Source organism: Ptychodera flava, assembly GCF_041260155.1.
Source record: "Ptychodera flava strain L36383 chromosome 23 unlocalized genomic scaffold, AS_Pfla_20210202 Scaffold_24__1_contigs__length_23054250_pilon, whole genome shotgun sequence".
Lineage (NCBI taxonomy): Eukaryota > Metazoa > Hemichordata > Enteropneusta > Ptychoderidae > Ptychodera > Ptychodera flava.
In genome coordinates this window covers 21017363-21028969 of record NW_027248278.1, presented here as the reverse complement: position 1 = coordinate 21028969, position 11607 = coordinate 21017363, and the positions used below count along the sequence as shown (strand labels likewise).

Genomic DNA, 11607 nt, shown 5'->3' with positions numbered 1-11607 from the left:
CCTGGTACTCACAGAATCGTCTTTCATCCCTTAATCAATATAAGCTTTGGTAGCATGCTATGACCAACTAAATGTTGCCAGAGAAGAAGCTTTCAGAGACGTGTAGTGTCCCTTATAAGATGCAAGGGTGAAATGGAAAAAAAGCTGAAAGCGACAGAAAATTTGTATTTCAAAAATTACCCTCCTGATTGCTTTGACATTTGCCACACACGTTCTTAGGATGATCTTAATTTGACATGTTCAAGTTATGATGAGCTCTTCAATTGTAGTTTTGTAGCTTTTTCCCATTTTTGGTCAGACCGTCCTTAAGTGAGCTGTCAAAAAGATTCTCTGCATAACACAGCGAGCTCTTTTGACCGCTAGGTCGCTTGTTGTATTCCTATATTGGTTAGGAAATGGTCAGTATTTAGTTGGTTGCCACTGGTTTCAGGCGGCAGTTTCCTTACACAAGTGAATTTCAGTAACGACTAATATTTTCAGGTTCAACAGCAAATGCTTGTTGAAAACAGAACAAAACTGAAACAAAGTCAAAATTAGACAGTATTTAACTTTTGAGAAGTAGATTTTTTGAAATGTGACTGATTTATTTCGGGGTCCATTTAAATATATTACAAACAAACAAACCCCTTTGTTTATGAAGGACTTTGTTGGACAAGGAAATTGGTTTTACACATGCCAAGGTTCCACTCTCCCCACTTTCTTCATGTTGTGCCTTACTGCGATACTTCGACACCGTGACATGTTGTGTTACTTCAGTGTCAACAACTACAATGAAGTATGCATTTCATAAATATAGTATTACGTGTTTCAACACAATACGTGAGCCAAATTTTGAGCTTTTTCACATTTTTGGTACGTTTTTAACAAGTGTGAACATAAAACGTAGTCCACAATGTTAAACTAAAACCTGTTTTGTCATTACTTTGTTCATATTTTTAAAACGATCTACAGTGTTTATGGGATTGTCTTTTTTATGTTTTTGATAGGAGGGTGTTTACACCGTTGGTATTTTCCTCTGACAAACTTTACAAAGTGGCCATGTTTATTTGCTCATTTTACAGTAAATGATTGTATTATACTCAAGATTTTTTTTGTGTATTTTAGAATAAAAAATAATGTTACTGAATATCGGTGGTCTGTATTGTTATTTCAAGGCTTGAACACGCCCTGACGCCCAAATTAAAGGTTTTCAACAAGTGCGCATCATGTGTTCTAGCCTTTAACACACTTATCGTTGAACGGCGTCCATGCGTTCAAAAAGTTTTGCAGCCTTTGAACGCGTAAACGCGTTAAATTTTTGAACACTTTTCATGTGCAACGTGTGTTCAGTAATGGAACACCATGGTGTTCAATATAATGTGTGATGAACATGTAATGCTCGAAATCTACACGCGTGTGTTCAAAAATGAACGTTAGTTAAAGACGTAGTGTTAAATTTCTGAAAGTCTAGACGCGTTCAAAAAGTGTTACAAAAAGGCGTTTAATTGGTGTTCCCTCTTTGAACACTAGTGTGGCATTATTCAGTTGTCAATGTGTAAAATGTCAACAATTATTAGAAAGGCGATTAGAACTAATTAGAGGAAATTCATTAGTGTGGTTACGTCGCAACGTAAGCTCATCTGCTTTTCTTTTTCTTTCTTTTTTTGCAATATACACCTGTTTTTATAGGTAATTTGGAACATTGCAACTTTTAGCTAAAAGTCGTCTAACACTTTTGATAAATTTGAACAATTCAAAAATCCGATTCTCCCAAAGTAATTCCAATCATGTTTGAGAAGTTTTCCCCGTTATCACCTGTTCTCTGTCGTATAAACATGAGTGTCATTTGTGGTATGGTTTATGTTACTATTAATATTCTACAAAGTATGACATCGAAAAGAGGGCAAAGGTCGATGCAGAGAAAAAATGCATAATGACAAAGTCCATAGGTAATAATGAGGTCATTCAATATATCGTCTTATTACGAGTCTGAGAACAGCGGCTGTCGCTGTGTCCACAAATAAAAGTCATGCATATGATCCAATACAAACTTGAACGTTTCGTCTCAGATCGAATTATCATCTCAGCTTCATTCGCGTGTTGAACAAAAACCAAAGTCGCACCCGCCCGATAAAGTGACAATAGTCCTGATGTCTCACTTCGACGACGGTTGTCCAGAAGTTTCTTCAATACCTCGCTATAAACAAGCTGCTTCGCTGTCGTCATGTTGCGTTAATATCGTTTCCAAGTGGCAAAGCAATCACAGGTTGACCTACGACAATCTCACCTGTCAATCATTTTCATTGCGAAAGGTTACAGCAGTTTTCTCCTCTGTATCGGCAAGACTAACTTTTTTCAAAAATTTACAACTGTCTATACAAGAGGAAATGTCTTTAAGAAACCGTCTTATAACAATGAAGTATGCATTTCATAAATATAGTACTACGTGTTTCAACACAATACGTGAGCCAAATTTTGAGCTTTTTCAACATTTTTTGGTACGTTTTTAACAAGTGTGAACATAAAACGTAATCAACAATGTTAAACTAAAACCTGTTTTGTCATTACTTTGTTCATATTTTTAAAACGATCTACAGTGTTTATGGGGATTTTCTTTTTATGTTTTTGATAGGAGGGTGTTTACACCGTTGGTATTTCCTCTGACAAACTTTACAAAGTGGCCATGTTTATTTGTTCATTTACAGTAAATGATTGTATTTTACTCAAGATTTTTTGTGTATTTTAGAATAAAAATAATGTTACTGAATATCGGTGGTCTGTATTGTTATTTCAAGGCTTGAACACGCCCTGAACGCCCAAAATTAAAGGTTTTCAACAAGTGCGCATCATGTGTTCTAGCCTTTAACACACTTATCGTTGAACGGCGTCCATGCGTTCAAAAGGTTTTGCAGCCTTTTGAACGCGTAAACGCGTTAAATTTTTGAACACTTTTCATGTGCAACGTGTGTTCAGTAATGGAACACCATGGTGGTTCAATATAATGTGTGATGAACATGTAATGCTCGAAATCTACATTAGTTACACACGTAGTGTTAAATTTCTGAAAGTCTAGACGCGTTCAAAAAGTGTTACAAAAAGGCGTTTAAATGGTTTTCCCTCCTTGAACACTAGTGTGGCATTATTCAGTTGTCAATGTGTAAAATGTCAACAATTATTAGAAAGGCGATTAGAACTAATTAGAGGAAATTCATTAGTGTGGTTACGTCGCAACGTAAGCTCATCTGCTTTTCTTTTCTTTCTTTTTTTGCAATATACACCTGTTTTTATAGGTAATTTGGAACATTGCAACTTTTAGCTAAAAGTCGTCTAACACTTTTGATAAATTTGAACAATTCAAAGATCCGATTCTCCCAAAGTAATTCCAATCATGTTTGGGAAGTTTTCCCCGTTATCACCTGTTCTCTGTCGTATAACATGAGTGTCATTTGTGGTATGGTTTATGTTACTATTAATATTCTACAAAGTATGACGTCGAAAACAGGGCAAAAGTCGATGCAGAGAAAAAATGCATAATAACAAAGTCCATAGGTAATAATGAGGTCATTCAATATATCGTCTTATTACGAGTCTGAGAACCGCAGTTGTCGCTGTGTCCACCAAAAAGTTATGCATATGATTCAATAAAAACTTGAACGTTTCGTCTCAGATCGAATTATCATCACAGTTTCATTCGAATGTCAAACAAAACCAAAATCGCACCCGCCCGATAAAGTGACAATAATTCCGATGTCTTACTTCGACGATGGTTGTTCAGAAGTTTCTTCAATACCTCGCTATAAACAAGCTGCTTCGCTGTCGTCATGTTGCGCTAATATCGTTTCCAAGTGGCAAAGCAATCACAGGTTGACCTACGACAATCTTCACCTGTCAATCATTTTCATTGCGAAGGTTACAGCAGTTTTCTCCTCTGTATCGGCAAGGGTGAAGAGCCTTATTAGAGTCCCAGGCGCCATATCTGCATACACTCCCCCGAAAGTGCGAGACTGTACTAATTATTAAGGCACAAGGAATGTCGACAGTTTAGTGGGACTCAAATGTAGCCGCATGGGAAGAACTTCGTTAAGGCGAAGTGTGTTATTAAAATCATTGCCCATAAAAAATCTTTAAGGTTCCAAGACAAGAAATTGACCTTTTTAAGCTAACAGTTCTCTAGTGGTTTTTAAGCTCAGAACCCCAATACATTATATATTTTCGAAAAGCCTAGATATAGGGAAACATTTTGGTTACCATAATGTCACCATTGTTTATATAACAGTCACGTGAAAGGTAATTTGCATAACCTTTAAAAATCGGTTTTCCCTATGTATTGTTTCAATGCTTAGAAATATGTGGCTGAAATCTGTGTGAGTGCAAGCTGTACTTAGGATCTTCAAAAATGTGTCCCACAATTTATTTAAACTTTTTAAAACAGTTTTTATGCCAGAAAATCTTCCAGGGCTGTGAATATAACGCTAGTTCATTTCTTAAAATTGTGCTCAAAAAACTAAGCAAGATATAAAAAGATGAGACACACTTTCGGAGAGCGTTGTGACAGCTTGCATTCCAGCAAGTTTGAGTCATATATTTTGAAGTATTGAGACAAAACATAGGGAAAACCGATTTTTTGAAAGGTTAGGTAAATTACCTGTAACGTGATTGTTATGTAAACAATGGTGACACTATGGTAACCAAAATGTTCCCCTTTATCTAGGCCTTCAGAAAATGTATAATTTACAGGAGGTCTGAGCTTATTAACCACATGAGAATTGTTAGATTAAAAAGGTCAATTTCTTGTCTTGGAACCTTAAATGTCCTCTCGATTTAGATCGGTCTACTAGCTGGAAAGAGGCGGAAATTTAGTTTGCAGAAATTGTATAATTTCGTTTGTTTGCACTGGGAGTGGCCATCGCAGCAAGTGTTGTGTGCCTGTACGGCGACTGTTTGACAAAATGTGCGTATACAAGACAACTCTTTTTACCAATAGCCCAGGGAATCACTTAGCCAGTGCACTTCTCCGCCGTAATTAATTTATCACTGCAGTACATGTACACGGAGTATGCCGATTACATGTTTCGATATACATTGATATGAAGTAATTGTAGTTTTGTGACGCAGTGATCAAGATAAGTATATATACACGGTATAAGTTTAAATGTATCAATGTGCATAGACCTAGAGCTGGGCGCACCAGCGTTAGCATTCATAATCATTAATTGTGTCATTAAATACACTAATTTCACCCAATAAACATGCAAATGGATGATAAAAGGCACAAGTGTCTCAACTACAGTAAGCGAGCCTGACTTACGATGCAAGAACAACCATTTTAATACAAAAATAATCGAATCTTCACCAGACGAGATTACATTCCCCTCTGTATTGTGGATCTCAATCAGCTAGCTATAATATAACATCCATAATTTTTATCAAAATATACTTCATCGCTTTTCTTTATATTTGTTTTCTATTAGTGCATCGAATGTATATGTGCAAATCGTCAAGTTGTCTGTATGGCAATGAGGTACGAAGCATGCTGACGTATATATGTTGCATGTGCTTGAATGATGATAGCATAAATCTCCTTTATTTGTATACAATGAGATAACTTATTAAATCAAATCAAATTTCATACAGCATTGACCTCTGACTTCAAACTCTGAATAACGAGAATATCAAACCTTTTGTCAACGAACGATAACATTTTTTCCCTTTTTGGAGACGAATATGGGAAACCTTACATTGCATCTGATAGTGCCCGTGGATGAATTTTTGAAACTATAACATTTTCTATTCTCTCAGCATTTTCAGATGTTGCGATGGGTTCAGAAAAGCCGATGGGACTAACCTGACTGAGAATTGTATCGGTAAGTGTATTGCCACTGAATCTAACGATAATAATAACGTATGTTAACTCGTTAAACTGACGACGTATTATTTATTACAAAACAAGAGAGCGACTGATGAAGGAACCCCATTTTTGGTTCCGAAACAACGTTAAGACGAATCACTCAATCAACAAACCGGTTTACCGGGGACCAAGATCACATGACTAGGTCAAAGGACTATCGATTCACCAGTGTCTCGCCATGTATTCCACACAAAATAAATGCAATGATCCTTTTATTCACCATATCGTAATACTAAACAATCTTGGTAGAGCCGATGTGTGGAGTTGCCCTCATTTTCCATTATATCGTCCCTGATGACGCATGTGCACTGGCTGATATCGCGCAAATCGCTTAGTGTGAGATTTACTAGTATGAGTGACTTCCTGTTACCCGTGTTTACATGTCTCGCTTGCATTGCGTTCCGGTGTCAGTACATGAGACAGTATAGCACCGTTGGGTAAGTTAGGGGGTCTTTTTGGGGGGAAGATATAGAACACTTGGGTAACTTAGGGGGTCTTTTTTGCCATCACCTAGGGGATGTACTTCATTTCACATGCTAGGGGCCCTCATTAACCCGCCTCTCCCATTGGTTCATTTAAATGCCGCAAGGGATATTGGGATAGCAATGTGCTTTCCTGATTGGTTAGTTGCTTAATATATGCAAAAATGAGGGTATATAAGTTTTGAGAGGGCCATCAAAGGGCCAGTCTTGCTCTAGAAGTCCAACCCTCCACAGCAACAACAACTCAACTCTTCATAACCATGGCAACTCCAATACTGTCACCAAGACTACTGGAAGAGGGATGGCGCAAGTGTTATTCAGTGAAGGCAGAACTGCCGTACTACTTCAACGTTAAGACTAACACCAGTGTCTGGACAATGCCACCGTCTCTGACCAAGATGAGAGTATGCTGATGTTCCAGGACGGAAGAGCCCTGACTTGCCAGAGCCTACTCAGGAAGTGCCCTTGCCTCATAAGACTCCGTCCAGTCAGCCACCAGCAGCTGCTTTGGTCCCTCAACCTTCCAAGCCTGGCACCACCAGTCAAGCAGGTGAGAAACAATTGAGATTTCTTCTGCGTGACACAGAGACATCAGCTTGGATTGTGAGTGTGCAGATGTACAAGGGAAATGTGTACGTGGGGATACGTGAATTCTGGAAGAAACCTGACACTGGAGAACTGATACCGACAAAGAAGGGCATCAATTTGAATTTGGATCAGTGGAGTCGACTGAAAAGTATTGCGCAGAGTATCGATGAGGCTGCCAAGACACTGACATACAATTGACCTGGTACTCACAGAATCGTCTTTCATCCCTTTATCAGAGCCTTCCTTCAGCGATATGCCGAATGACTTGGACAGGAAAGTAGCAAGGAGAGTGGCAAAATATGTCTACGCCAAGTTTATCCTGGACCAAGTCAATGCCATCATCAATGAAACTGTGAGGGGTGCCGAGAAGACTACCCATCTCAGAGGGACCATGAGTGCCTGTACTATGGCGATACCCCTGCATGTCAACGAGAAGTCATTAGCAAGTACTTTACGGATGCTGCCAAACGAATCAACATGCTGGCTGTGCAGAAATCTATTCTTGCCATGGCTGAACTGTGCTATATCACCCTGGATCATAATGTCCCCCTTGGATTACTTGATCTTGATGATCTCTTGGAGTTGCTGTACTACCGCTGGAGTGAAGACCCTGAAAGATGTTTTGAAGCTCTATCGGACAGTCTGTCTATGTATGGAATGGTCTTGTGCAACGACATGATCACTGCAGTTTGTTCAACAGTTAGTTCTGCAAGCAGTTAATCATTTCAATTTCCTTCAATTTATAAATGTGTTTTTTCTTCGGACATTACAAGTTTGCCAAGGACACTGAAAGACACTTGCAATAAAAAGTGTTGTGTTTCATGTTGTTTTGCCTTATTAAATTTTGTTAACTTTGAGAAAATAAAATTTACTGTTATCGTTTAAAATGAAAAACCAATATCTTGTCTGTCTATACTCTTTGTGAGTTAGCGAAGTATGATTGTTTTATGAACGAGTATGATTGATTGCCCCTCCCCTCCCCCTCCCCTCCCCCTTTATGCCCATCATCCTTGAGAGAGAAAAAAAAAACCAGACGCACATGCTTTGTATTTTCAATTGAACAAGTTTGAAAATTTATTGAACACCAACAGGAAAGCCAACATCAGAACTAGTAACAATGTAATGAATATGACTTCTAAGTCAAACGAGTCTGTAAAAAGTAAACATCATAAATGTCAAAATCAACACCAGTCAATTTTTCAATGAAATCATTCACGAGAAAGTCATTAAAAGTCAAGTCCTCAGTAAACTGCTTCACAATGTTCGACATGGACCATCCCCGGCAACGATGTAGCAGATAGTAAAGGACGTATTGTCCACACACTGAAGAAAGAGGTCCCTGGAGCCTTTGTCTGTTATAGATCCAGTCGAGAGAGTTCCTGTTCAGGAATGTCTTGAAAGGTGTCCTGTTGGGTGGACGTCCATACGAATCGAAATATTCACCATGGTTGCTATCGGTAAAGTAGAAAGCCACCCAGTGTTTCCCTGGTTGGGTACTTGGGTCCACATTGGCCACAAAGGCAGCAGGATAGGACTTTAGTCTGGTCTTAGGCAATCGGTCTGATGGTTCCACCCCGCCAAAAGATGATGCAGTGTATCTGTCTGTACTCAAGATCTCTTTCAACTTTAACGTGTCCATCTTTCACTGGAGTCGAGGAATCAACTTCAGTAATCAAAGAGGATGTTGCGGTCTCTGTCGATTTCAATGATGTTATCCAGTTCGCCATACACGAGTAAATTCACCGTATTTGGCAGGGCTTGTCTGAACTGCAGTTCGATGCCCAGGTTGCCTTCTTTGACCAGGTTCAAATGTCCTCCGTCGGCAGACAAGTCCGCTGTGAGATCAAATGCAAACAGTGTGTATCCATTGTCGTATTCATAGCGATTGATGTTGATTCCTTCATCCCTGCCTATTTTATTCGTCCCTGTAAACAGGGAATAGTAGGCCATGATGAATGATTGACCACCAGCTTTGGTGAAGTCCAGTTTCAGGGGTTTGCTCGGAACTTGTTTTCCACCCACATTAAGGACCAGCGACGTCATGCCGTAATGTTTGAAGTTGAAAGGATTTTTCTTGTATGAACCGTTGAAGGCATCGTTGTCCACCAGACCCAAGACCACGCGTTTAGGTAGCTGTCCCAGAAAGATGTGGTCTTTGTTGAAGGACATGGTGCCTCCAGGAATAGACAGAACCTTCATCACACAACGATGTATGGGATACTTGGACGGTCCCTGCTTTAAAGCTTCTGCATGCCCCAGCTGTACCGATGGACTGAGTTTTATTTTCCTGACCAGTAGTGTGGCTTCGGTGACTACAGCTTTGAAGCCTGGATTTTCTGCAGAGCTCACAAGGGAGAAGGCATTCTTGCTTCTATTGAGTTTGAGACGTAATTCAACACCATTCATTAGATACTTGGGCTGAAAGAAGAGATCCGAATGGATGGGTCCTACCATATCGACAACTTGACTGCCAGACGTGAAGGCATATCGTCCCTTGTTCACTTCTCCACCTTCTTTAGTGGGGTTCACTTCATCCATTTTCAAGTGATAGTCCTTGAAGAAGAGGGCTGAAGCAATATGGGTGTCTTTGGCCTCCCCACCATAATTCAACAAGGTCTCCAACATCGCTTGGTAGGGGTAAGTAGGGGAAGGGTTGGATATCATTTTGCCATTGAGGTGTACATCCACCTGGCTGAACAGTGAATGGAGCCACAAGTTGACGGGACCCACTGCTGCATCTTCACCGAGGTTAGTACCATCAACTTTTGTAATCTTGGCCTTGATCAGAAGGAGTGTTGAGGACAGATCGATGTAGTCTTCCCCTGAACCCGAAATCACAAATTCGATGGGTCCCGATTCCACAATGTGGGTCAGGGGATGTACTTCTTCCCATTGTCCCTCTTCCACACTAGTCTGCGTTGGAGGAACTGTGAACAAGTCAAGTTCACTCTTGGTACACTCGCAGGAGTGTTCGTGAAGAAATGCCATGTTAGTCAAAAATGTCAGGAGATCTTCTCTTTCGCTTGGCTTTGGAGGAAATGACTCTTCGTTTTGGAGTTTTACGTTTTATACCGCTGCCGGGGGGAACTGAGTATCTGGAACCCCTGCCTGTCATCAACTGTTTCCCAGCTTCCACCAACCATCGTTTTGCTGAGTGCTTGATGTTACGTCCACTGAGTGCATCACCTGCAATGTTGAGCCCCGTTTTCAACATCTGTCTGCCTAGCACTTTAGCACCTTGTTTGAGCAGTGGTGTGGCTGCACGGAAGAGGCCTCCCAAAATACCACCCAAGCCATATCCTCTCTGCACGGCTGCCCCTTGGAACGATGCTCCATTTCCCACCTGATCCAAATAAAACTTCTTGTATGTGGCCGGATTGCTTTCATAGATTTTACGTCTATACGGCATGGTTCAGGCTACAATAGTGTAGGGCGTCGTTTTCTGAAGGCTAGTGTCACGATCACTTTCCCACCTTGAAATGGCACTTTCTGACCCATGTCGTTTCTTATGTAGACTTCTACTGTATCAAATTCACGGTTTCTCAGGGGAAGAAAGTATGGCGTGTGGAAGGTGCGGTTGATCATCTGTCCATGGATCCCTTCCACATTTTCTATTCTCAACAGGGGTGCAAAGGTATCTCCCACCAACTGGTCGTCCACTAGGTCGCAATACACATACAGAGAAGAGAGGTTCTGAACACTGAACATGAAAGGTGCATCGCTCTTCTGCCTCAAGATGGTATCGGGATAAAATCCCATGATTTCAGCCAGACCTGGTAGAAAGTAGAGGCTGGTACCGTCACCTCACATCAGCGGTTACTTTTCTTGACACCGGGTCGAAGTCAACTGGATGTTGTCGGGTAAACCTTGCTCTCTCAGAGTGGTCAGTATACTTCCAAAATCATCATAGTAACCTGCAGGTATTTTGACAAGTGTTTTTCTATGGTCTTGAATTTTGTACGCCAGCAAGTTTCTGCCCTCGACCACATTGTACCAAGAGAAAGGGTAGTGTATGTCCATCAAGGCCACTTCCCAGTTGCCCCGCAGAGAAATGTGTTTGGGTAATTTCACAGTGTAGCCTGTCACTGTATTGTCTGGGAAAACGTCCATGGATGCATTACTCGGTAGCGTCATGAAAAACGGATGTTCAGCCATGATGAAAGTGGGGTCAGACTGTGACTCTCCGAACAGAGTCATCCCTCTTATAGTTTTGCCAGATCCCTGACCCAACTATTGAATTTGGATGGCCAACCATACCACTTGACCAGATATTCAGTCTTGCCCTTTCTCTTTCTTGTTTTGAGTATTTTTTCCACTCTGAAGACGTCGTCCTCTTTCTTGACGACTTTTTGTAGCTCTTGTTCATAGAAAGTACCTTCTAATTCCTCCTCATCAAAATCTTTCAGCTTGTAAAGAGGTGGTCGACTGGAGATCCTTTTCGACACAGTGAAGATTTCTTCTGTCCAATTTGGCAGATAACCTTTCTTGAACATACGTTTAGTTTTGCTGATTCTCACTTGTTCTCCCACACTGAATTTGAATTTCACCATTTTCTGTTCATAGTCACTGTACAGAGTATCCCACACCTCTTTTTCATTGGTCTTGTTGACAGACGCTGGTTTTCTCTTGATGCTGCGATGCCAAGTGTTG

The 11607-nt window shown here is 40.5% G+C and overlaps 1 protein-coding gene across 1 annotated transcript; it reads right to left on the bottom strand.

Annotated features, from left to right (window-relative positions):
- Positions 1 to 8622: 8622 nt before the first annotated feature.
- On the bottom strand, positions 8623 to 9945 carry LOC139124728 (uncharacterized protein F54H12.2-like). The gene has a single exon (XM_070690844.1). It carries the CDS (start codon positions 9943 to 9945, stop codon positions 8623 to 8625), a length of 1323 nt encoding a protein of 440 aa, XP_070546945.1.
- Between the last annotated feature and the right edge of the window lie 1662 nt (positions 9946 to 11607).